The sequence below is a fragment of the Trachypithecus francoisi genome, unplaced genomic scaffold (assembly GCF_009764315.1).
Source record: "Trachypithecus francoisi isolate TF-2019V2 unplaced genomic scaffold, Tfra_2.0 Lachesis_group0, whole genome shotgun sequence".
NCBI classification, from domain to species: Eukaryota; Metazoa; Chordata; class Mammalia; order Primates; family Cercopithecidae; genus Trachypithecus; species Trachypithecus francoisi.
Genome location: NW_022681453.1, coordinates 14,354,916 through 14,381,342, shown reverse-complemented (window position 1 = coordinate 14,381,342; position 26,427 = coordinate 14,354,916). Strand labels below are relative to the sequence as shown.

At 47.8% G+C, this 26,427-nt stretch overlaps 2 protein-coding genes across 2 annotated transcripts; both read left to right on the top strand.

Moving 5' to 3' along the window:
• Positions 1–1,335: 1,335 nt before the first annotated feature.
• Positions 1,336–18,613, top strand: LOC117076371 (putative serine protease 46). The gene is made up of 5 exons (XM_033199795.1): positions 1,336–1,471; positions 3,689–3,866; positions 4,032–4,291; positions 5,056–5,219; positions 18,191–18,613. The coding sequence occupies exons 1-5, from the start codon at positions 1,390–1,392 to the stop codon at positions 18,443–18,445; spliced, it is 939 nt and encodes a 312-aa protein (XP_033055686.1). The 5' UTR covers positions 1,336–1,389; the 3' UTR covers positions 18,446–18,613.
• Positions 18,614–20,132: 1,519 nt separating this feature from the next.
• Positions 20,133–26,168, top strand: LOC117076368 (probable threonine protease PRSS50). The gene is made up of 6 exons (XM_033199781.1): positions 20,133–20,441; positions 20,523–20,723; positions 22,534–22,696; positions 23,768–24,051; positions 25,215–25,381; positions 25,801–26,168. Exons 1-6 carry the CDS (start codon positions 20,333–20,335, stop codon positions 26,035–26,037), a joined length of 1,161 nt encoding a protein of 386 aa, XP_033055672.1. The 5' UTR covers positions 20,133–20,332; the 3' UTR covers positions 26,038–26,168.
• Positions 26,169–26,427: the final 259 nt, after the last annotated feature.

Here is a 26,427-nt window from a genome sequence, read left to right as displayed (position 1 = left end):
AGCAGCAGCTCATCCATTCTCACGGCTGCTGAAGATTCTGTGTAGCTGTTGCACCTTGGATGGCAGTTGGGTAGTTTCCAGCTGGGACTCTTCCCAACAGCGCTGCTAGTGAACAGTCTCTTACACCTGTCCTGCTGCATCTGTGCAGTTTCTAGGGCATGAAGCCAGGAGTGGAACTGTGGGTTGTGGGGTAGGCACACTTTCTGCTCTGCTAAATGATTCCAAACAGTCGTTTACAGCGGTCATGTCAGTTTATCTCCCCAGCAGTGTGTGAACAACCTCGTCACTCCATGTCCTTGGCAGCACTGGCTGCAGGGTGGAGCAGGATCTTCCTGTATGGACAGTGTGAGGAGCCTGGGATCCTTGGGAGGGGAGACCTCAGGGGAGTGGTCATGAGGTGTCCCCAGATGTCATTCATTCTGCTGATTCGTGAAGACCCAGGTGTTCAAGCAGCTTCCTCTCAGGAAGCCACCTTCCCAGGTTAAACATACCTAGATTTCCTCAACCCAGGAGCTCTTCTCTTGAAAATACAGACCCTGGGCTGGGCACAGTGGCTCATGCTTGTAATCCATGGAGCTTGAGATCACCCTGGGCAGCAGAGTGAGACCTCGTCTCTAAAAAAATTTTTTAAAAATTAGCCAGGTATGATGGTGCACACCTGTGGTCCTAGCTACTCAGGAGGCTGAGGTAGGAGGATTGCTTGAGCCTGGGAGGTGGAGGCTGCAATGAGCTATGATCTCACCACCATCACACTCCAGCATGGTGACAAAGTGAGACCCTGTCTGAAAAAAGAAAAAAAAGAAAGAAAAGTAAAGAAAATACAGACTCTGAGGGAAAAAAGAAACCTCCAGTTCCACCTCAATCACACCACATACTACAGGAACTAGTTATCTTCCTCTCAGTGCCTCAGTTTCCACACCTCCAGGGGGGAATGAGAGGGGGTTCACAAAGAAACCTGGGCTGGGCACTAGGGTGCCTCATGGGCTAGGCACCAGGCACTGTCACGAGCCAAGCATGTCGTACTGTCACAGGCTCAGAACTATGCACTGGGGGTACCATCAAGGCCAAGGCTGGGGTACACTGCAGAGAACTGGGCCCAGGAGGCACTGTCATGGGCCGAGCACCAGGAGTACCACTCCAGGGAGGTTCCTGACAGCAGCATCACCTTGTGGCCCTGGCAGGGCCTTGCCATGACCACACTGCCTCCTTCTCAGAGTCCTGTGACTGCCACAGCCAGGTAGGTCCCCAACCCTGGGGCAGATGCCTACTCCCCACAGTCATAAACACACAATCCATGAGTTCTAGAATCTTGGCACAGTGGAGGTGCCTCACCCCCTCTGCCTTCACATCCCATTAGAAGGAGCATTGAGGAGTAGATACCCGCTTGCCATGGCCTGTGGGCCGGGGTATCTGCAAGGCCTTACATCTCCACTTTCTTCTGCCAGATTAGAGAATCAGCCATATATTGAAGGTAAGCTTCAGGGACATGGGACAGAGGCTGGAGGGGTCTGTTTGCTGGGAGCCCGTGTCTGGCCGTCCTCATGCCTGAAGGGCCTTGGTGTGTCCATGTCCTGGTGGGTGGTACATCTTCAGCAGACTGAGAATCCAAACGGTGTCAGGGCAGTTCCAATTTCCAGGGTGACCATGAACACAGGAGGGAAGAGCCTTATTAAAAATGGGGGAACACAGTGGGCACAGCGGCTCATGCCTCTAATCCCAGCACTGTGGGAGGCCAAGGAGGGTGGATCACTTGAGGCCAGGAGTTTGAGAATAGCCTGGCCAACATGGCAAAACCCTGCCTCTACTAAAAATACAAAAATTACCTGGGCATGGTGGTGCACATCTGTTATCTCAGCTACTCAGGAGGCTGAGTCGTGAGAACAGCTTGAACCTGGGAAGTGGAGGTTGCAGTGAGCTGAAATCACATCATTGTACTCCAACCTGGGTGACAAAGTGAGACTCCATCTCAAAAAAAAAAAAGAACAGACTAACACTAACATCCATGGAACGATTGAGTTTGTTTAGGAGGCACAGTCATAGGAGACTCCATCTTGCAATGATGAGGAAGTGAGGCTTAGTGCCCAGTCTGTATCAGCCCAGCTGAGACTGAATGAGGTCGCAACACCCTGGGAGGCGAGCTTCATCAGCATCGAATTTCACAGTGGGAAACTGAGGCTCGTAGAGCTTCAGTGGTTTGTGAATGCTGCAGCCAGAATTCAATACCTGTGTTCAATAGACTCTTTGGGGGTGAAAAGAGGATGACATGCAAATTCGTGAAGCATTCCATAGTAAAAAAGAAATTAAAATTTTTTTAGAGACAGGATCTTGCTTTGTCACCCAGGCTGGAATGGAGGGTGCAATCCTAGTTCACTGTAGCCTTGAACTCCTGGGCTCAAGTGATCCTCCTGCCTCAGTCTCCTGAGTAGCTGGGACTACAGGTGTGCACCACCACACCTGATTAATTTTGCTTTTGTAGAAACAAGATCTCACTGTGTTACTTAGGCTGGCCTCGAACTCCTGGCCTCAAGCCATCCTCCCTCCTGGGCTTTCCAAAGCTCTGTGATGACTGGTGTGACTTTCTCCCTTTCTTGTCCTCTGTGATGTTTAGTTAGTAAGTACCTGTGCCAATCCAGACTGGGCCCATTTAAAATCTCCATCTCACACCTGGTTCAGTGCAGCCTGCTCTCTTCTCACCCCTGCTGCTGGGGCCAGTGAGAGTCAAGGAGGGAATGGACATGCATCTCTACTCACTTCCTCACACGGTCACATGGGTGGCCCCTGGAGCAGTGCAGTGTGACATTACTGTTCACTGGGGACAGGCAGCCTGGCCAACTTGTGCCCCATCACCAATCCCCTGGCTGGCAGCTCACCCCTGCAGTGATTCTCTCTTCCGCTTCTCTCCCCCAACCATCTGTGTAAACTATGGGCAGGGATGAGTCCTGGCTGAGGGCTTATAACAAGCCCAGGAGGAGTTGTCTCGTCTTCATTGTTTGGGAACTCTAGAATATGGGGCACCTGCTGCTGACCCTGGCCTTTGGTTGCCCTTTTTTTTTTTTTTTTTTGAGATGGAGTCTGGCTCTGTCACCCAGGCTGGAGTGCAGTGGTGTGATCTCAGCTCACTGCAACCTCCACCTTCCAGGTTCGAGTGATTCTTCTGCCTCAGCCTCCTGAGTAGCTGGGATTACAGGCATGTGCCACCATGCCAGGCTAATTTTTGTATTTTTAGTAGAGATGGGGTTTCATCATATTGGCCAGGCTGGTCTTGAACTCCTGACCTCAAGTGATCTACCCACCTTGGCCTCCCAAAGTGCTTCTCTATCCATCTTGTTTGCTGGTTATCCTGAGGTACCCCTGAATTCCTGCAGGTCTGGCCGTTGTTGGTGCTCTCCTTGGGTCCTAGAATCTGGGAGGCTTTGTGGGGCCCTGCTTTCCAGGGGGTGCCATCTTGGGGCTCTGGGGTCTTGGCACCTTGCAGGTGGCCATGGGTCAGAGCCATGGGGATTATAGGTGTAAGCCACTGTGCCCGGCTGTTTGCCAGTTTTGAGGCAGTGGAAAAAGCCCCTTCCCACATGTGCATGTGGCAGTGGCTGCTTATGACAGGGCTGGAAGGCGGCTCTCTCTGTCTCAAATCTGCTATGTCCAGGGGTGTGAGGGCTGCCCTTTGCTGCCTGAGATCCTTTTTCCTCAGGGCCCTGGCTCCGGGCCTGCGGTCAGACCAACGTGTCCTGCAGAGTGGTGAAAGGGAAGCTGGTAGAGGTAGGCAAGTGGCCATGGCAGGTGAGCATCCTGTTCCTGGGCACATACATCTGCAGTGGCTCCCTCATCCACCACCAGTGGGTCCTCACGGCTGCGCACTGCTTGCAGAGGTCAGTCAGCGGGGCCTGGGGACTTTGCTTTCTGGCCTCGGGGGTCCCTGGTGAATCTAGGGATCTGGGAGCAGGGGGCCTGGCTGGGTGGTCCTGAGCTCAGGGCCCATCTCCTCCCTTATGGCCTTACCATTGGCGACCTGCCTCCTACCCATGGTCCTGCAGATCCAAGGACCCCAGCCTGTACTCCGTGATGGTGGGAGTCCACCAGCTCCCAGAAAATGGCACTCAACTCCCTCTCACTCGCATGACGATTCATAAGGATTTCAGCAATCTTGTGTCTCAGGACATTGCCCTCCTAAAGCTCAGGGACTCCATCTCGTGGAACCCCCTCGTCCAGCCCGTCTGCCTCCCTAACATCAAATTCAAGCCATCCATTGGAAGCATGTGCTGGGTAATCGGCTGGGGAACTACAGGGAAAAAAGGTGAGTGAAGGCCGGCAGAGGTTACAAGACACTAGCCTCTTCAGAGCACAGCGGGCTCCTTCATTCATTCCTTTATTCATTCATTCACTCAGACAGCAAACATTTCCCGACCTCTTGATACAAAGATAGACCCAGTGCTCCAGTGTAAAAGACACATGTGGCCTGCAGGGACCTCACTTCCCAAAGTGAAGTTAAATGAAATGCCAAGTGCTTACCCTGCAGCATTGCAGGAAGTGAATTCTTGGTTATTAATGGAGTTCCATTAATGGCATGAGGGCCACGATCTCAGGACATACTGAGGTATTGAGGCTTCTCTATCCATCTTGTTTGCTGGTTATCCTGAGGTACCCCCAAATTCCTGGAGTTCTGGCCCCTGTTGGTGCTCTCCTTGGGTCCTAGAATCTGGGAGACTTTGTGGGGTCCTCTTTCCAGGGGGTGCCATCTTGGGACTCTAGGGTCTTGGCATCTTGCCGGTGGCCATAAGGCAGAGCTCAGCTCTTCACCTTCATAGAACCTGAATTACTGGAGAAATCCCCTCTTGTCCTTTGGTGCCTGGATATCACTCCAAGCCCCCTGGGACACTTTTGTGTAGTCTTTTTTAATGAGCTGGGCTTTTTCAAAAGTTAGACTGTGGGCTGGGGCCTTTATCAATCACCATCCCAGGAAATGGCCCTCCCTCCCACCTTAGCAAATATGGACAACTCTGTGATGGAGATGTGCCGAAAAGCTGAGGGGATGACAAGGCTGGCTCTCTGTTTCCTCAGTGACCCCAAGTACTCCCTACAGTCTTCACGAGGTGGCTGTGAGGATCGTGAACAATGACATCTGCAGACAGCGGTACCAATTCCTCTTCTTGAAGGACAAGAAGAGCTTCATCGGGAATGATGTGCTGTGTGCCCGCTCTGAATGGGGCTTGGACACTTGTCAGGTGCGGAGCGTGTGGAGTGGGGCAGGAGAAGGCTTTCACGAGTCATGCATTTTCTTTTCACATGGCACTGGGAGCCCTCATGAAAATATCCTGGTTCTAGATCCTTGAGGCATCGTCACACTGTCTTCCACAATGGCTGAACTAATTTACATTCCCACCAACAGTGTAAAAGTGTTCCTATTTCTCCACAACCTGGCCAGTATCTACTGTTTCTTGACTTTTTAAATACCATTTGATCCAGCAATCCCATTACTGGGTATATACTCAAAGTAATAAAAATCATTCTACTATAAAGAAACATGCCTGGGAGGCCGAGGTGGACAGATCACGAGGTCAAGAGATGGAGACCAGCCTGGCCAACATGGTGAAACCTTGTCTCTATTAAAAATACAAAAATTAGCTGGGCATGGTGGTGCACACCTGTCGTCCCAGCTACTTGGGAGGCTGAGGCAGGAGAATCGCTTGAACTCAGGAGGTGGAGGTTGCAGTGAGCCCAGATTGTGCTACTGCACTCCAGTCTGGGTGACAGAGTGAGACTCTGTCTCAAAACAAAAAACAAACAAACAAACCAAACCAAACCAAACAAAACAAAACACATGCACACGTATGTTTATTGCAGCACTATTTACAATAGCAAAGACATAGAACCAACCCAAATAGCCACCAATGATAGACTGGATAAACAAAATGTAGTACATATACACCATGGAATACTCTGCAGCCATAAAAAGAATGAGATTATGTCCTTTACAGGCACATGGATGAAGCTGGAAGTCATCATCTTCAGCAAACTAACACGGGAACAGAAACCTAACCACTGCATGTTCTCACTCATAAGTGGGAGTTGCACAATGAGATCACATGGACATAGGGAGGGGAACAACACACACCAAGGCCTGTCGGGGGTCGGGGGCATGGGGAGGGATAGCATTAGGACAAATACCTAATACAGGTGGGGCTTAAAACCTAGATCATTGGTTGATGGGTGCAGCAAACCACCATGGCACACTATACCTATATAACAAACTTGCGTCTTCTGCACATGTATCTGAAACTTAAAGTAAAATAACAAAAGAAAAGAGAATCTCCTTCCCCTGGGCTTCCATTTAGCCTGTAAAATAAGGGTGAAATACTCTTGTCCCTGTCCACAATGAAGGTAGCGATGGCAGTCCTTCTCAGGTTAGTTTACCACTTCTGAGCATCAGCTACATGCCCCTATGTGGGTCATGTGTGGGCAGAACCTGTTTTGCATAAGTGACATTCATTCTGCAAGCATAGAATGAAGACTTCTGCCGCGTGCCACTTGCACCTTCTATTCAACATTGGTTTTGAGATTTATTCTTATGGATACATGCAGGTTTTATCCATTAGCTGCTCTACAATATTCTCTTTTGTGAGTATGCCACAATTTACCCAAGCTCTTGTTTATTAACATTGAAGGAGTTTCCAATTTTTTTATATCACAAGCTCTGCTGCTGCTCTAAGTATTCTCACACACATCTCCCTATGTACATGTTCCACAATTTCTCAGCAAGATGTATCTGCACAGGAGTGCTGGGTCATAGGTTGTATTTACCTTCATCTTTAATAGTCATGGTCAAATTGTTTTCCAAAGTGATTGTATTAATTTATTTTCTAACAACAGTATTTGAGAGTTCGTTGCTCCATTTCTTGCCAGCGTTTGATACTGTCAGACTATAAAATGTTTTCCATTCCGATGGATGGGAAATAGTACCCGTTGCGGTTGTAATGTGCATGTCCCCAGTTACTAATGTGGTTGTGCAGTTCTTATGCTTATTCACTATTTGTGATTCCTCTTCTATGAATCACTTATTCATATACTTTGGACATTTTACTATTGTTTGCCTTTTTCATTTTTTTATTTTTTTAATATTCTGGATACAATTCTGTGTTCATTGTGTATACTGCAAAATCTTCTCCCAGTTTTCCATTTATCTTTTTATTTTGTTTGTACTGTCCTTTGCTGAACAGCAATTTAGGTTTTATTTTAGTCAAATATATCATGTCTCTGATTTATGCTTTTTGTGTCTTATTTAATCATTCCTTTTCCCAAGGTCATAAAGGCATTCTCCTATATTTTTTTCCTCAGAGTTTGGAAATTTTGGTTTTCACGTATTGAAACCATGTGGCATTCATTTTAGGAATGGTGTAACATAGGAATCTATTTTTATTTATCTTCTCATGTGGACTACCAATTTTCCTAATGCTATTTATTGAAAAAGTCATTTCCTGCACTGGCTGTCCCTACCTCTCTCATATATCAAGGTTGTGTAAACACAAGGGGTAGTTTTTTTCAGTTGGACACTTACATAATTTATTTTTGTTCTTTCTTCCTTCTCCATGCAAATTTTTGAGGCTACATATTTCCCTCTAAATATGGCTTTAGTTTCATGCCACAATATTTTATAAAATTTCTATTTTGATTTTATTTTGACCTGTGCATAGTTTTTTGTTATTGATTTCCACCTCAGTTTCCTTGTCTTAAAATTAGTTCTAAAGTGGTATCAATTATATGGAATATGCTGAGAAGGTTTACTCTTTCTAGTTTTGTGTTGAAAGCATTTAAGATCATAAAATCACTTTTGATTTGAACTTTGTATTCATCTCTTAAATTTTCACTGTTGTGATTCCATCATCACTAGTTTATTTTAGAATATGTTCTGTGATTTTGAAAAAAATGCACACATTTTGTTTAAAAAGTGATACATAAGTGCAAAATTAGAAAGTGAGACTTTCCTATAATCAAATTACCTGGGAGTTTCTACACTAAATTGTTTGGTTTATATTCCTAACACTTCTTTCTATACATATAAAATTCTACATTAGCTTTTTTTTTTTTTTGGTTTTGATTTTTTTTTTCTTTTTTTTTGAGACTGAGTTTTGCCCTTGCTGCCCAGCATGGAGTGCAATGGCACCATCTTGGCTCACTGCACTTCCGCCTCCCGGGTTCAGGTGATTCTCCTGCCTCAGCCTCCCAAGTAGCTGGGATTACAGGCATGTGCCACCAAGCCCAGCTAATTTTGTATTTTTAGTAGAGATAGGGTTTCACCATGTTGGTCAGGCTGGTCTCAAACTCTTTGCTCAGGTGATCCACCCACCTCGGCCTCCAAAAGTGCTGGGATTACAGGTGTGAGCCACCGCGCCCGGCCTCTGGTTTTGATTTTTAATAAAGGACTGTTATATAATTTTATTCTCCAACTTTTAAATTTTTACTTAAAAGATATCTTGGACTCCTTTCTATGTCTATACATATAAATATGTTCCATCTTCCTTAACTGATGAATAATAATTTTCTCATATGGCTATGCCACAATCTACTTAACCATTCTTCTATTGACAGATATTTGAGCTCATTTCAATATTTTTTTTACTATGCCAGAATAAAAAAATTGAACACCTTTTCACATTTGTTCAAACATTTATCTACAATAAATTTTTAGAAGTGTAATTACAAAATCAGTTGTATATATTTAAAATTTCAGTAGATATTTGCAAATTAGCCTCCCAAAGATTTAATCCATTTATATTAACACCAACAGTAGATAAATGACTTTTCCTGCATCATCACCAGAATTAGGTATTATTTTTATTTTAACTTTTGTCCTTTTGGTAGACTAAAATTTATATCATGTTTTTGTTTTAATTTTATGACATTGAGAAATTCTGTAAATTGCTTGTGTAATAGGATAAGTAGGAAGTTTCAATAAAGATATCAAAATACAGTATCAGAATTCAAAGAGAGTTGTGTGACTGATATTTGGCTACCTGTCTGTATCAAAGGGTCCAGAGGGTAGGGTTGGAGGTGATTTTGCGAGAATTTCTCTGGAGAGAACTGCATCTATGAGCTCACCTTTCTCCCTTTAAGGGGACAAGGATGAGCAGGTTGGGGGTGCCTGTTCCACACTGCAAGTCTACTGGGAGTGGTACCCGCAGGATCACTCAGAAAGCCTGATGCATACCCCTCAAGGGAGGGGGACAGTCAGCTCTAAATCCATCTAGGCTCAGGGAGCTCACAGCGGCCTTGAGGGGAGAGTTGGGGGGCGTTAAGACAGTTCTTTTCCTCTCACTCTGCTGCTGTTACCCTGGCAGGTTAGGAAGATCAGGTTAGTAAGATGGGGGTAGGAGGAGTGGAAGCTAGAGGGAGGGAAGCCTCCTACTTGCCAAAGCCCTGATGCCAATGGGGAGAAGTTTTACTTTAAATCAAGTCTAACATTGTGATTATTACATGTAAATGAATATTCTGATTTCTGAAGTGAGATGTTCATATGACACTTGGTATAATCATGGCAATTGCGATTATGTTAACCACAGTAGGCAAAATGTTCAGGTTCTGCCCAAAGTTTTACCTGGGGTCAAGGAAAAAACTCACCTTCTAAATCAATTTTAAAAGAACAAAGGAAGTCCAAATAAAATGCTTGCTTCTTTTAGCGTACCATTTACACTTTTCCATGTCCTTTGCCCATGTTCGTCTATTAAACTACTTTTGTTTTGGATATTCTATTCTGTAGTAACTAGTGGTAAAGGAGCAATAGCGCAATATGTCTTTTTCAGCTTAATTTCTAATGGCTCATAAGCATTTATATATACGTGTATATGTATATATATATTGGAGACATAACATAAAACATATGGTAAAACATCAAAATTAGTGAATCTGGGTAAAATATTATACTTGCAACTTTTCTGAAAGTCTTAAATTATTTCAGAATACAAATTTACCCCAAAACTTTGGGTACTGGAAGTTTTAACCCATTGTAAAATGCTTTACAATATTTTACCCTATTTGTACCTCATTTACCCTTTTTTCTGGTGTAGGTTTTTTTTTTTCCCCATAAGGTTATATAAAATTTTTATGTGTTTATATCTATCATATTTTCCTCCATGATTTTAGGGTTTTTTTTTTTCCCCATCCTGGCCGGGTGCCAGGATCACACCTGTAATCCCAGCACTTTCGGAGGCTGAGGTGGGCAGATCACGAGGTCGGGAGATCAAGACCATCCTGGCTAACACGTCTCTACTAAAAACACCAAAAAAAAAAAAAAAAAAAAAAAATTAACCGGGCGTGTTGGCTGACGCCTGTAGTCGCAACTACTCAGGAGGCTGAAGCAGGAGAATGGCGTGAACCTGGGAGGCGGAGCTTGCAGTGAGCCGAGCTCGCGCCACTGCACTCCAGTCTGGGCGACAGAGCGAGACTCAAACAACAACAACAACAACAAAGAAATACCTTTCCTATCCTAAGATTATAAAATTATTTACTCATCATTTTCTATTTCTTTTCTTTAAATACTTAAAAATTTTTTTCATCTGGATGATTGAGAGAGGAAATTCAGTATTATTTTTCTCCAAATGGGTAGCCTGTTATATAAAAATATTTTGTTGAATACTTGTTTTTTTTTTCTATGAATCAGAAATGCCTCCTTTATCGTATTCTAAATTCCCACCCTATTTTGGTGTCTTCCTACCATTTACATCTCTATGCTACCACCACTCTGAAAATTATTGTGGCTTTAGAATTCTTTTTTATGTGGTAATGCAAGTTCTCTTTCATTCTCCATCTTTTAAAGAATTTACCTGCTGTTCTCCCACGTTCCTTTCCACAGTCTTAGAATAAAGTTGTCAAAAAGAAAATCACATGGGGATTTTGGTGGAAATTAATAGATCCTTTTAGGGAAATGACGACTTTTTATTATGTGCTATTTCTTTATGTCTATAGAGCAGGAGTTTGTAGCTTTCTCCATGTAGTTACTGCATGCTGCTTCCTGAGTCTATTCCTAAATATATATTATGTCCTTATTGTGAGTGGTGCATATATATATATATATATATATTTTTTTTTTAATGAATTCATTATTTTCAGACAGAGGCTCGCTCTGTGGCCCCAGGCTACAGTGCAGTGGCACGATCTCAGCTCACTGCAACCTCCGACTCCAGGGTTCAAGCGACTCTCCTGTCTCAGTCTCCCGAGTACCTGGGATTACAGATGTGTGCCACCATGCCCAGCTAATTTTTGGTATTTTTAATAGAGATAGAGCGCCACCATGTTGGTCAGGCTGGTCTCGAACTCCTGACCTCAGGTAATCCACCCTCCTCAGCCTCCCAAAGTGTTGGGATTACATGAGCCATTGTGCCCAGCCTGGTATATTTTCTTTTGTCGTATTTTCTGTGTTTTATTTTAGATTTTTGTGTATTTACTTTGTAATCAGCAACCTTCCTGGACCTAGCTGATTCTCTTCAATTGAGTGGGCCACAGACATACCACCTGCCAATGTGTATGTACATGGCATGAGGAATCTGTTCAGGGAACTGACTGCAAATTGAGTTAGAGCATACACTCAGAAAACACATTTATAAAGCTGAGCATTCTTTCCTAAAATAAAATCCTGTAAGTCTTCCTCATTTCTTTTTCTTGTGTAATTGCAAATGTTCAGAACAGTATTCCAGAAAAATTATTATTTCCCACGAGACAGTGTGTCATTTAGTTTTAGATGTATCTCTTGTAAACAACACAAAGTTGGCTGCCATTATTTTTCAACACATCTGAGAGATTGTTCTTTAATCTATTTACCAAGAAGATTGGGGATTTTTTTTTTTTGTTCCCTCACCTTACATTTTGGTTTGATTTTTTTTCTTCACTCTACTTTTATCCTCTAGCGGTTTAGAAGTTACGTATGTACATTTCCTTCTGCTATTGGTCACCTCATATTTTCCACATATATATTTAAAATTGAATTATCACGTAGTTAATCAGTGTCTACAGCCTCCTTAGCAGGGGGCCAGAGACTTCCTGCATTTTCGCTTTCTTCATTTCCATCCTCCAGACTCCTCCTCTTGTTGAAGACATCTGGGAGTTCATCTTGCTTGACTCTTTTATTATATCGAAGAATTTTTAGTGGACTCTTGGGCTTTCTAGGCCTACGTTCATATGACTTGTAATTAGTAATGATTTCACCTCTTTCTCTTTTATTTGTGTTTTACTTTTTTGTTTTGAGTCCCCCTTTCTCCCCAAAACAACCTAGAGTCATAGCTGTGTTTTCTCTCGCTGCCCATATTCATGGAAGTGCTTCTTACACTTTACCCTGAAGCATGCCATGGTGCCAATTTGGCCTGTCATCTGTTGAGGGGAGAGTCATTCCCTTCTGTGTGGCCACGGCATTTGATTTCAGGAAAGAACGTTCTCCTTGATACATGTGTTTTCTGACTCTGCTTTCAGGATGCCGAGTCTGTTCCCTGGACAGATTCCTCACGTCCATGCGCCCTGCATTCCAAGATCATTCCTCCTGCTTATGGTGCACTTTTGTTTCATTCATCTGTTGGATTCAGATTCCTAATATCTTTTTGTGGAGCATGCTTTCATTTATTTATTCATTCAACAGACACCGTATGCTGGGCTCTGGGCCAGACATGGATAACACTGAGCTTAAGAAAGGTCTGGGCCCCGGGGAACAAATAGTACCACATGGCACAGTCCACACAGCACAATGCACACAACCTTTTCACTTTTTCCTCCAGTGACGCTGGGCTCCACTTTAAGGTATGTAGAGAAAGGCACCCCTTTGTCAAATGATAGTATCAGGACGACGCTTCACTTGAAAAATATTTGTTCATGTTCTGGAACATTTGAAATAACACAAATTATCTCCTCCTTGAACGCTGGATAGCAGTTGCCTATGAAACCACATAGGCCTGTTTTCCTTTGAGTGGTTGCTCTTGGGGAATTGTTTTGCCCATAGTTATTGGACTTGTCGGGCTTTCTGTCACTCTTTAAATTTGTTTAAATGATTTCTGTTTAATAGAAAAAGGTCATTTCATCCAGAGTGTAAATCCACAAAGAGGAAATTGTCAACAGTCTTGAGATTCTGAGAAAGTGTATTTTCCCTGGATGTGTTCTAGTTTCTTTTCTACTCAAACCATGAAGTGTTTCCATTTTTCCTTCTCTTTCTGTTTTTCTTGGTAAGAGTCACAAAGTGCTTATCTGTTTTGTTGTTCTTGTTGTTGTTTTGTTTGAAACAGGGTCTCACTCTGTTGCCCAGGCTAGAGTGCAGTGCTGTGATCATAGCTCACTGTTACCTTGAACTCACGGCCTCAAGCGATCCTTCTGCCTCAGCCTCCTGAGAAGCTGGGACTACAGGTGTGTGCCACTATGCCCAGCTAGTTTTCAAATTTTTTTGTAGAGACAGGATTTCACTGTTTTGCCCAGGCTGGTCTGGAACTCCTGAGCTCAAGTAATCCTCCTGCCTAAGTCTCCCAAGGTGCTGGGATTACAGACGTGAGCCACTGTGCCCAGCCTTGTTGTTTTTTAAGAATAAGCGATTGATTTTTGTTTCTCAAGTCTATGATTTTTCTGCTTTGTAGCACATGAACTGTCCTCTTTTTGTCTTTATTAATTCCTTTTCAAGTGTCTTGAGCTGAATGTACAGTGATAATTGATGATAATAACAAATAATTTATTTTTATTATCTATTGTTTGATATTAAAAGTACTTTAGACCAGGACAATCTGTGTGCAGGTTAGGCCCACATCCTGCGCAATATGTAACGTTCTCATTACTCTACATTCTAATTGTAGATTTTGTTTTTACTTTAACGTTTTGAAAGTTATTTTTTCTGTTGATGGAGTGACTCACATTTTGTTTCTGAACTCTGGTTTTATTTCACTGAGGTGAGAGAATGCTTACCTACAGTGGATCTCTCTCTCTCTCCTTCTCTCATGTTCTTGCTTTCTGTGGGCTGTGGGCCCTTACAGTCCCATCAGTCCTATTCCCATCAGTCCTATCTCAGGCAAGGGTCCTCACGCTATCATTGCTGGTGTGATTATCACTGGCTTCATTTTCTCCTTCATCTTCCACTTGCCCTTCCCCGCAAAAGAACATCAACTCAAATCTGTCTAATATGTGTAATTAGGCCAGGAGCGGTGGCTCACGCCTGTGATCCCAGCACTTTGGGAGGCCAAGGTGAGTGGATCACCTGAGGTCAGGAGTTCGAGACCAGATTGGCCAACATGGCAAAACCCCGTCTCTATTAAAAATACAAAAATTAGCTGGGTGTGGTGGCAGGTGCCTGTAATCCCAGTTACTCGGGAGGCTGAGACAGGAGAATCGCTTGAACCCCGGAGGTGGAGGCTGCAGTGAGCCAAGATCATGCCACTGCACTCCAGCCTGGGTGACAGAGCAAGACTCCATCTCAAATAATCATAATCATAATCATAATAAAGTGTAATTAAAGATATCTGTGTCTTTGAAGAATGCATAGTGTTGCTGTGTGTGTTTTAGTTGGTATAAATTATATTGTGCTGCATATCTCCTCCTGTAATTGTTTACTGAGGCGTCTGAATTTGTTAAGGTATTCACATTAAATGGTTTTATTCCTTCAAATAATTGCCCCCACATATCCTACGTCAAATATTCCTTCCTTCTCCAAATGTCATTTTGGGCAGAGTTCATAATTTTTAGTCACTTTCAGTTATGAAATGCCTTGTCCCATTAAAAGTTTCTATTTAAATTTAAACCTCACTTCAGGAGCCCCCCATCCCCCAATCTCTGGTGCTCCTGAGGATAGCGTTCCCTGCCCTGCCAGGAGATCAGGAAGCTGGCCTGGCCTAATCTCCATGGTGAGGCCATGGAAGCCTCATATCTCCCCCCAACTCACTCTGCTTGTTATTTTCAAGAGCTCTTTAGATATGTTCACTATTGACCTCTGGTTGGTTTTGGACAGAGCCCTATCTTAATTCATCAGTCTTCAGTGAGATCTGGTATCCTTTACTGAACAGATAACCTTTGTTTTGATGTAATCAAGCCTAACACATTTCTTCAGGTTTGTGAGTTTTGTTTTTTGTTTTTTGTTTTTTTTTGAGACAGAGTCTTGCTCTGTTACCCAGGCTAGACTGCAGTGGTGTGATATGGTTCACTGTAGCCTCAACCTGGGCTCAAGAAATCCTCCCACCTCAGCCTCCTGAGTAACTAGTTTTTAAATTTTTTGTAGTCATGGGGTGTCACTATGTTGCCTAGCCTGATCTTGAACTCCTGGGCTCGAACGATCCTCCCACCCCAGCCTCCCAAACCGGTGGGATTACCCGTGTGAGCCACTGCACCCAGCGGTTTGTGGGTTTTGAATCTTATGTTTAAAAATATGCTTCATCCCAAGTCATAAAAACATGGTCCTATATGCATTTTGGTTTTGGTTTTATTTTTTATTTTAGAGACAGGGTCTGGCTCTGTTGTCCAGGCTGGAGGGCAGTGGCATGATCATGGCTCACTACAGCCTGGAAATCCTGGGCTCAAGCAATCCTCCCGCCTTAGCCTCCAGAGTAGCAGGGACTAAGGTATGTGCCACCATGCCTGGCTAATTTAATTTTTGTGAAGACAGAGTCTTACTATGTTGACCAGGCTGGTCTTGAACTCCTGGGCTCGAGTGATCCTCCCACCTTGGCCTCCCAGAGTGTTAGGATTACAGGTGTGAGCCACTGTGCTGGTCCTATGTTTTAATTAGCTTTATCATTTTTACTTTTCACATTGAGAGTTTTAATTCCTCTGAAGTTTTGTTACGGTAGGATACAACTTCCTTTCTCCTTCTGGTGAGCCAATGTTGCCACCATCTACTGCAGAGCCCTCATTTCCCGCAGACATGATGCTTTGTGTAAAGTGTGTCAAGTGTCCTTCTGGGTAGGCATCAGGTTACAGGCTCTCCACGGCCCTCACTGGGCTATTTTTTTGTTTCTATGCCAGTACCCCACTATTTCTATAATTATAGCTTTCTCGTCTTTAATTATATTTCTATAATTATAGCTTTAAAATATGTGTAACTATCTGGTAGGTCAAATCTGCCCCCAACCTGACTCTCCAATTTTCTCTCCTTTCTCAAAACCATCCTAGAATTTAAGGACTATTATCCTTCAATATCAATTTTAGAATCAGATTGTCAAGTTCCTGAGAAAACCCTGCTGGCTTTTTAATTGGAATTGCTTTGAGAGATTAATGTAAGGAGAATTGACGTTGTTATGATTTTTAATTGCTTTTACTCTGTATTGAATAGGCAAAAGGATATTTATAAAACACATATGGAGAATAAAGAATAACATTAGCAACATCCATGTACCCACCAGCAAACCTAAGAAAGAGTGCCCTCACAGGCATGCGAAAGCATCCCCGTGGTCATTCCTGTATCTCAAGCCTCAAAGGCTCTGCCTGCTCCCAGTTATTTTGCTGGCTGACATTTGCTCATGGTGCCTCAACTTCCTGGTGTGGTGTGCAATGTTTTGAGTAGCGAGGACATGCTCCTTAGAGTGTTCATTGTAGGACTACTCTAAAGTGTGGCTTGAAAGATAGGTTCCTCCAGACAGAATCTACATTTGCTTCAGCCAGGTGCCTGCAGGTACGACCAACCCAGCATCACTTTATTGATTTACTTATTTTTAACTTTTAAGTTCAGGGCTACAAGTTCAGGTTTGTTACACAGGTAAACTTGTGTCATAAGGGTTTGTGTGCAGATTATTTCATCACCCAAGTTTTGAGTCTAGTACCTATTAGTTGTTTTTCTTGATCCTCTCCCTCCTCCTACCCTCCCCCGTCAAGTAGGCTCCAGTGTCTGTTCCCTTCTTTGTGTTTGAGTTCTCATCATTTAGCTCCGCTTATAAGTGAGAACATGCGGTGTTTGGTTTTCTGTTCCTGCGTTAGGTTGCCAAGGATAATGGCCTCCAGCTCCAACCACATCCCTGCAAAGGACATGATTGTGTTCTTTTTTTATGGCTGCATAGTATTCCATGGTATATATGTACCACATGTTCTTTATTCAGTCTATCATTGATGGGTATTTAGGCTAATTCCATGTCTTTGCTATTGTGAATATCCCAGCACCACTTTAAACCACATCCATCCTGGGCTCAGATTTTTTGAACCACCCAGTGTGAAGTCATGTTGTGAGTTCATACGAGAGTGCTTCCAGTTCACCCTCACTCTGAGGGTGTGGTCATTTTTTGAAGGTATAACTTTTCGTAGGGTGTCTACTCTGAGGCTCCTCCCCTCAGTTAGGCCCTGGGTTTTTGTCTTTTGTCTCCTGAACCCATGAACAAGGCTATGAAAACTGAAGCTCAGTTTTGCTGGGTTTGACAAAGGGCCTTGGGACAAAAGCTGTCTTCTGGGCTCTACTGACATCTCTATATTCTAACCCTCATTTCGGTTTTGGACTCTGAAGACTCTATTTTCTTGCTAGCTTACCCATGCATTTAAAATCATAATCTAAAAAAACCCTCACATTTGTAGGTATCTTTAGCAATAAGGTTGGTTAGGGTATCTTGTCTTCCATACTGCAGGAAGCCAAATGCTGAGAATTGACATTTTCACATTGTTTTAAGTTGTCTCAGCTTTGAACAACAGTATATCTGTACACTGATGTAGGTTTTTTTATGTTCTTAGGCACAGTTTGTTACTTTTTTCCTTAAGTGTCTTTTGCATTCTTCATTAGATTATGTCCTGTAAATCTTGGTGTTCATTATGTTTTAAAAATAAATACAATTGAGTGGTTTTTCTGATTTATAAAATTTTCCGACATTACAGAAGAGTGTAAAGAAAGTTTTAAAAAACCATAAGAAACCCACTATCAGCAGAAATAACAGCTATGACCTTTTGATATATGTCATTGTAAACAGTATTCTTATCTGTAAACCCATGTTTGCACAAAAAGAGGAGAATGGGTTTGGATTTCAAACAGCTCACTCTGCAAGCAGGATTTCAGGAAAGAAAAAGATCAAAGGCAACGCCTTGGAGGCCCACCAGGATTTAAGGGGAAGGCAGAGGAGGGGATGGGGAGTTAGGGTCAGAGTTAGCAGGAAAATGAAGACAGAGGCTGGCGTGGTCCAGTGCAGAGCTTATGTGTCACAGAGCTCATCCTGAAGGGCGGGCTCAGGCCAGGGATGCCCTCCTGCTGCCATCCTTATGCCCTCCCTCCTTTTCTCTACAGGTTGACTCTGGCAGCTCCCTTGTCTGCCAAATGAACAAGACCTGGATTCAGATAGGAGTGGTGAGCTGGAGCTTTAGCTGTGGCCGGCGCCACTTCCCAGGTATCTACACCAGTACTGCCCGCTTCACCCAATGGATCAGTACTGAGGTCGCTGACATGAGGTTCATCAGTAGGGCTGGCCCTGCCTTCCTTTGCCCAGTTTTCCTCACTGGCTACATTCTGCTGGGCTCCTTGGGCTCCCTGTGGCTCCTGTGAGCAGTGTTTCAAGGACAGTCCCTCCTGGAGGTTGCTTCTCCCTCCCCTCTGTTCTACCCTCAGAAGTGGAGACGAGAGGTTGCATAGGATGGCAGGGCAGAGTGAGGGGGAGGGTCTAAGAGCCACTGTTACTTTCTGTTGTTCAGTGAAGATGCTTTTGAACTTTGAGCCACTCAAGTGATCATCTTTCTTCCTGACTTCAGTCAGAGCCCTTCACAACCTTCCTAACCCCCAAGCAGTCCTGGCTGTTCTCTCAAGCTCAGCCTTCTCTGATAGCTTTATGCCATGTCTGTCTTGTGCTTATTGTGTGACCCTGGGAGACTGTTCCCCTCCCTCTTCTTCCAAATGTGGGACTGTAGCCCCTTCTTAGTCATCCCAGCACTCTAGCAATCCCCAGGTCCCCATGACCCTCCCCTGGGTATGCGACAGACACTTTCCCTCTTCCCAAGTATCTCACCATGGCCAGATCACAGACCCAGACCCAGAATCATGGACCATGTTCCAGAACCCACTAGCCTCTCCTAACCCCTCATATCCTTCTATGGGTCTGCAGAGCCTGACCAATTCTTCCTCCATCTCTGACAGAGGTAGGTGATGTGGGGACAGGGCAGAGTGCCTGCCTGGGTGATGAATGTGTGAGGTGACTGCGCCTTGAGCTCCCGAGCTGCCTTGGTGGCCTCCATTAGACTCTGCAGTGCGAGCAAGGCTGGCTGGAGGTGGCCAGGCTGAGGACAGAACCCTGCCCCTGTGTGAAGAATGGGGGGCTGTTCAGACCTGGTGGTCCTCAGGTGCAGAACAACCAGTCACCCCTATCTCTCAGGGCACTTGAAGGGTGTGATTTACTGTCTTTTCAGGTATTGGAGCATGGAGTGTCCAGCTCAAGGGTGTATCCCAAGACCACAAGCCCTGACACATGTTAGAATATCCTGGCCTGATTTAACTTTCACCTTATCTTAGAAAAAATTATTTTCTTGTAGAGATGGGGATACTATATTGCCCAGGCTGGACTCGAACTCCTGGGCTCAAGTAATCCTCCTGCCTCAGCTTCCTGAGTAGCTGAGAATAGCTGGGATGGGGGCATGCCACGATGCTGGATCACCTTATCTTCTATAAGGCTAGAATTTTCCAACAGCTTTGAGTCCCCCACATGACTTTTTAAATGTATTACCCTCCTGCGTCACTGAACCATCAATGTGTTCCCCAAATTGTAACGTGCAAAGTGACCTCCTCATCCCACAGTGGCGCAATGGAAAGCACCAGTGTTCCTCTGTGGAGGGACCCTTCGCTTACGCTCCTTTTCCTAAGCAGATGGATCTGTGGGGCAAGGGCGTCTGCTGAATGGGGTGGGGGTGGGGTGTAGTTACTTAGAATGAAGCAGTCTTTCAAAATCATTATTTAAAACACATCTATCTGCTTGATTTCAGTTCCTTGGGCAAAGTCCCACTGGAGGGGCTGGAGGGAAAGTAGGGTCACTTGGAGATCCTGGATGCCAGCCCCTGAGGTTTGGTCTTCATCTCACTGCGGGAGGGGTAACGCCATGAGCCAGTCCAGGGCAATGGGCTGCAGGGGTGAGGAGGTCTGAGAATTGGCCGAGATTAAGTTGAGGGACTCCAGGAGACTGCTTGGACCCCCGCCAAGGAGGGAGGTCAGCTGGGGCGTACCCAGCCCGGGAGGCATAAGGGAAGGCTGTCACTAGGGGCGCCCTTGCGGGTCAGACACCAGGAGGGCCGTGGCGGGTGGCCCCTAGGGGGCGCCACGCAGGCGGGGCACTAGGAGCATCCCCACCCAGCTCACCAGAGGCCGCGGCATGAGGTCAACAGGGGGCGCCGTCGTGGGGGCGGAACTGGGAGTGCCTTCCGGAGAGACGCAGTCGGCTGCTACCCTGGGATGGGTCCCTGGTGCCAGAGCCCGGCCTGCGGGCAGCGCCCCCGGAGGTCTGCCCCCTCCCGCGCTGGTTCCCTGCTGCTGCTGCTGCTGCTGCTGCTGAAGCCTGCGGGTGAGTCCCTCCGGATGCCTACCCCACCCGCCCAACACGGCCCTCGCCTTCCACCTCTAATCCTCTTGGCGTCCTCCGCAGGTTGCTGGGGCGCAGGGGAAGCCCCGAGGGCGCTGTCCACTGCTGATCCCGCCGACCAGACCGCCCGCTGTGCCCCCAAGGCCACCTGTCCTTCTGGCCGGCCTCGCCTTCCCCAACAGGCCCCGACCACCCAGACACTGTCCTCGACCACCATAGCGACCCAATCCCCAGTTTCTGAAGGCAAAGTCGACCCATACCACTGTGAGTACCATAGACTCCGTGGGGCAAGGAGGGTGACAGAGGAGTCTTAAGGACCTTGACTGGGGCTAGGGGAGCAGAAGGGACGGGGGGTGGGGGGGAGCAGGATAGAGGAGCGCCTCCTTCTATAGGTGTTCGCCGAGCACTAAACACCTGTGGGCCAGGCCTGGTCCTGTCTGGAGGCCCAGAGCTCTGGGTGTCTTGTCCTCACAGGCCTCCCCTCCTGCTGAGGTAGAGGGAGGAAAGTCAGAAGGGTCTGGGGCCGGCTGTGTGTTCCTGCCCAGCCTGAGCTGGCTGTGGGGCAGGTGGCCTCTCACCCTGCTCCAGGCCCTGACTCATCATGCCTGTAACCCAGGCTCCCAGCCAGGGACTTCCAGGATCTCTAGCACAGCTTTCAGGGCCAGGCTGTGTGAGCCTTCTTGTGGTGTCTCCAAGGCGCACACGTAAGATGTTCTCTTGCCCAGTGGCTTTCAGAGACCCACATAAGAAAGGCTTATTATTTTGGGACTCAACACATAGCATTTAACTGCCACAGAAAGTCGCCCAAACAGGACTTACGGTACCCCGTGCTGTGCATGCCGACATTTTCTTGCCTGTATTATCCTTTAAAAAGGCTAGTCACGGCCCACTTACGTTTACAATCCACGAATCCATTTGGAAAACACTAGGAGTGGGACTCCTGGGATGTTGGATACGTGCATCTTCAATCTAGAAAAACTGTTTTCCAAAGCGGCTGCAGCAGTGAGCACTCCCACCGCCGTGGGTAGGCGTTCTGGGTGATAATCCTCACTGACACTTGGTGTCACCGATGTTGCGTTTTTGCCAGGCAGGTGGTACAGAGCAGAATCTCATTGTGATTGAAATCTGCATTTCCAGACTGGAGGTAGTGGGCCATGCCTGTAATCCCAGTGCTTTTGGAGGCTGAGGCAGTAAGATCACTTGAGGTCAGGAGTTTGAGACCAGCCTGGGCAACATAGTGGGACTCTATCTCTCCAAAAAATTAAAAAATAAAAAAATTAGCTGGGTGTGGTGGTGTGTGCCTGTAGTCCCAGCTATTCAGGAGGCTGAGGTAGGAAGATCATTTGAGCCTAGGAGTTTGAGGTTATAGCGAACAATGATCATACCACTGCACTCCAGCCTGGGTGACAGAGCAAGACCTCATCAGAGGAAGAGGAAAGAAGAGAGAAGAAGAGGAAAGAGACAGAAGAAGGAGAAGAAGAAGAAGAAGAAGAAGAAGAAGAAGAAGAAGAAGAAGAAGAAGAAGAAGTAGTAGTAGTAGTAGTCGTCTGCATTTCCTTGCAGACTAAGGGCGGAGCAGCTTCTGTGGTCATTGGCTGCTGGGATTTCCTCCTTGGGCTATGCCCATTTTTCTGTTGGGGCATCCACTTTCCTCTTACTGAACCACAGAAAGGGGTTTCCAGAGGAGGGAGAGAGCTCTGCTTTGGCTAAAGTAAGGGACATGGTGAGGGTGGAACCAGGTGGAAATAGGAACAGGTTAGTGAAGGATCTGATTAGAGCTGAGAGTGTGTTGGGGATGGCAGAAGGGCCAGTGGTGCACTAGGCTGGTCGGCTGGGGATGCTCTAGGGCCCGGGCTGTGGGAACAGGGAGAGAGATATCTGGGCAGTGCTTGGGCCCTTCTGAGGCGTGAGACCCTAGTCCACATGTGGACAGCATCATTCCATGGTGACAGGTGAAAAGGGAGCACCCTTGGATGGGTGCAGGCCAGTGGTTGGAGAGGCAGGAGGTCAGGCTGGGGAAGGGGAGGGACAGGGAAAGATCCATCCCTCATCAAGCTCTCACCTTCCTCCTCAGCCTGTGGCTTTTCCTACGAGCAGGACCTCACCCTCAGGGACCCAGAAGCCATGGCTCGACGGTGGCCCTGGATGGTCAGCGTGCGGGCCAATGGCACACACATCTGTGCGGGCACCATCATTGCCTCCCAGTGGGTGCTGACTGTGGCCCACTGCCTGACCCGGTGAGTCGAGGTTGAATTGGGGTGGGTGGAGAGGCATTTGGAGCTGCTGCGGGCCCAGTCACCTCCTCCCTGCCAGCTGTTCTGGCAGCAGTGGCAGCAGTGGCAGCGCTGCACTCTGCAAAGCCCCACAGTCCCAGCCCCAGCCTTACCTGGGCTCCAAACAGGTGGAGGCTGAGTCCTGAAAATTCCTTCAGGGCTCCAGTCTTTTGAGTGTCCCACCCTTTGCTCGCCTCGCCTGGCCTCTCAGTCCCGTGCAGTCATTCCGCGGATGGGAAATGGAAGCTCAGAAGCCATTTGTCTAGCCTCATGCCTCCTCTCCATGGGAAGAAGCTCCTAGTTCTTTCATTTCACCCTCTTTGCACCCACATCCTCGTTCCTCCCTTCAATCAACCGTCTCTGACACTTCTTTGAGCAAGGCCCTGGCCTGGGCACTGGGGGCAGAGGAGGGATAGATCATTCCTCCCAGCTTGGTGGGGGACACAGAAAGGAAGATAGATACTCACAAGGGTGCCTGGTTGGTGTGGGGACAAAAGAGGGTGTGTTCTCATGTTTTGGGGCTAGGAGTGCTGGCTGTGAGAACTGACCAGTGAAGTGTGTTCCAGGCCTAAGGGCCAACATACAGACTCCAAGGGGTACCCCAAGGATGCGCAGCTAGAGAGCCAGGCCATGCTGCATTCCATGGAGCTGGAAAGAGTGGAATTGCCCCCTCCAGGGCACAGCATGGGGTGAAAGAATCCATGCTATGGACTGAGAGTAGAGTTTGGAACCAGAGAAAACTGGGTCCACATCCCTTCCACTGCCTCCTAGCTATGCAGTCCTGAGTGCTTCATTGAGCTTCTCTGAGCCTCAGTTTCCCCCTCCATAAAGTGAAGGGTCATGAGGACTGGATCACAGAGTGAGTGTGCAGGGCCCTGTTCATGTCTGTGGTGAGGAGTAGGCTCAGGGGGCTTGAAGTGGGTGGGTGGCCCTGCCTGGATCTTCTCGGGGGGCAGCAGAGTGGGGGAAGGCCTGGGCCGGAGGCTGGGGCAGGGGGCCTGGAGCTGATCATGGCCTCCCTTCACGGCCCCCCAGGCGTGATGTTATCTACTCAGTGAGGGTGGGGAGTCCATGGATTGACCAGATGACGCAGACCGCCTCCGACGTCCTGGTGCTCCAGGTCATCGTGCACGGCAGGTACCGGGCCCAGAGGTTCTGGTCCTGGGTGGGCCAGGCCAACGACATCGGCCTCCTCAAGCTCAAGCAGGCACTCAAGTACAGCAAGTACGTGCGGCCCATCTGCCTACCCGGCACGGACTATGTGGTGAAGGACCATTCCCTCTGCACTGTGACGGGCTGGGGACTTTCCAAGGCTGACGGTGAGTCAAAGCCGCCCCAGACCAGGGCGGGTGCTGTGAGAAAGGACGTGGTTGCAGGCCAGGGTGCCACCACAGATGGAAGTTTCTGAGGTACCTTCCCCAGGGAGCCCGCCACTCCTGGGACCTTCCTGCCAGGCTCTCATCTCTGAGGTCTCCCTTCCCTTGAGGATCTCACAGGGAACACCTCACTGCTGCTCTAGCCTCAGGGGACTGTGATTGCCTTTGAATCCTGAGCCAGGCCAGGGCATGTAAACAGAACTTCCTCGAAGGCAGAGAGGCACAGAGTAATACCTCACAGTCCACACCCGCTGCCCAGGCATCGGCAGCTTGCAGCAGAGTACCTGAGGTGGGGGGAGCAGTCTTCTGTGCTGTAAAATGCTGCCCAGAAGGCCCACATGGCCAGCTCGGAGCAGTCTGCACCTGGAGCTCATGGTTTCCCCTCCCCTCAGTGGGCCTCAACTCCTTGTCATCCCAATTCAGGAGCAAGGCCCAGAGAGCAGGTGTGTTCTCTCAGGGACATCCAGGGGACCCTAGAACTGTCCACTTCCTTCAGGGGGTCCCCAACCCATAAGAGAGATGTCCTTCCCTATGGCCTCAAGGAACCAACTTACTCTCAAAACAGCCCACGGGGGCTTCAGCCCATGTGGGAGGACCTGGGGGTGACTTTATCATCCCTGCTGTGGCCTGTCTCCTGTCTCCCAGGAGCTTAAGCCAGGGACAGGGACACACTAGTCAGAGAGGCAGGAGGAAGCAGTGCCTGGGCTCCATGGAGGGGTCTGGGATGGCTCAGCAGGCAAGACGCCTGTGGAGGAAGGGATGCTTGAAGAGAAGGAAGGTTTGGTCCCTGAGAGACTTGGCAGGCCCTCAGGAGGGAAGGAAGGGCAAAACCCAAGAGACCGAGTGTGGTGGAGGGAGTGTGAAGGGCCCCAGTGGCCTGGGCTCTGCAGGAAGCCACAGCAGGCCCAGCAAGGCTGGGTTGGGGACAACCTGCTCCAGGGACTCTGTGTTGAGGGCCCTAGATGGGTACGTGCTAGAACGAGGGTGGGGGTGCATGGCTAAAGCAGAAAAGGTGGGACTGGGGAAGAGTGGAGAGAGGACGAGGCGATGCTGGCGGCAGTGGGCAGCAGTGAGTGGCCGCGCCTAAACGGGGCCCTGTCCCACAGGTATGTGGCCTCAGTTCCGGACAATTCAGGAGAAGGAAGTCATCATCCTGAACAACAAGGATTGTGACAACTTCTACCACAACTTCACCAAAATCCCCACTCTGGTTCGGATCATCAAGTCCCAGATGATATGTGCGGAGGACACCCGCAGGGAGCAGTTCTGCTATGTGAGCGGCCTCTCCTCGCTCACTCGCCTTCAGGGGCACCTGGGGGAGCGGCATCTGGGGAGGGAGAGGGGAGGGGTGGAGGATGGGTAAGGGAAGGGAAAGGGGTGGGCAGAACTCGGGGTGTGGGGATGGAGGATGTGGGGGGAGATTGGGCGGAAACAGATGGGGGCTGGGAACAGGGATGGTGGTTGGAGGTGAGAGGAGTAGGGGGTCCGTGGGGAGCTGGAAGGTGGGTGTTAAGAGGTGGGGGATGAAACCCTTTGAGGAAGGTCTCCTGGGTCTGGAGCACTTCTCACCTATGTTGGCACTGGGGGACTGTGGAGGTGTGGTGTGAGGACATCCTGCCATTCCTGGAGCTGGGTCATGTCTCTGGCCTCACCTGGCCTCCGTGACCCTTACTCCCCCAACCCTTCCCACAGGAGCTAACTGGAGAGCCCTTGGTCTGCTCCATGGAGGGCACGTGGTACCTGGTGGGATTGGTGAGCTGGGGCGCAGGCTGCCAGAAGAGTGAGGCCCCGCCCATTTACCTACACATCTCCTCCTACCAAAACTGGATCTGGGACTGCCTCAGCGGGCAGGCCCTGGCCCTGCCAGCCCCATCCAGGGCCCTGCTCCTGGCACTCCTACTGCCCCTCAGCCTCCTTGCTGCCCTCTGACTCCGTGTGCCCTCCCTCACTTGTGGGCCCCCCTTGCCTCTGTGCCCAGGTTGCTGCGGGTGCAGCTCTCACAGCCCTGAGAGTCAGGGTGGAGATGAGGTACTCAATTAAACATTACTCTTTTCCATGCCTCCTTATTCCTGGGCCTCGGAGGCCCCGCCTTTCCTGGACCTGCTGTGGTGGGAGTCCACAGGTGAACCAGATGAGGGTGAGATGGGGAACTCCAGGCAGTTTACACTGAAACTTGCAGAGCCTCCAGGATCCGCCCCCATTCAAAGCTTTGGGGTGGCTCCCACAGAAGGTGGAGGGGGTGTGAAGGGGTGATATTAGGGTCAGATGATCGAGCGCCATGGAACATACCGCCCAGGCTGAAGCTGGGGCTGCCAGGAC

Bases quoted from the DNA above. Each gene is read 5' to 3' on its own strand.
- LOC117076368 (XM_033199781.1), top strand. From the start codon at position 20,333: ATGGGTCCCTGGTGCCAGAGCCCGGCCTGCGGGCAGCGCCCCCGGAGG. The intron at 20,442-20,522 runs GTGAGTCCCTCC...CGTCCTCCGCAG, and splicing joins GCTGCTGCTGAAGCCTGCGG to GTTGCTGGGGCGCAGGGGAA. The intron at 20,724-22,533 runs GTGAGTACCATA...CTTCCTCCTCAG, and splicing joins CAAAGTCGACCCATACCACT to CCTGTGGCTTTTCCTACGAG.
- LOC117076371 (XM_033199795.1), top strand. From the start codon at position 1,390: ATGGCCTGTGGGCCGGGGTATCTGCAAGGCCTTACATCTCCACTTTCT. The intron at 1,472-3,688 runs GTAAGCTTCAGG...CTTTTTCCTCAG, and splicing joins GAATCAGCCATATATTGAAG to GGCCCTGGCTCCGGGCCTGC. The intron at 3,867-4,031 runs GTCAGTCAGCGG...ATGGTCCTGCAG, and splicing joins GCTGCGCACTGCTTGCAGAG to ATCCAAGGACCCCAGCCTGT.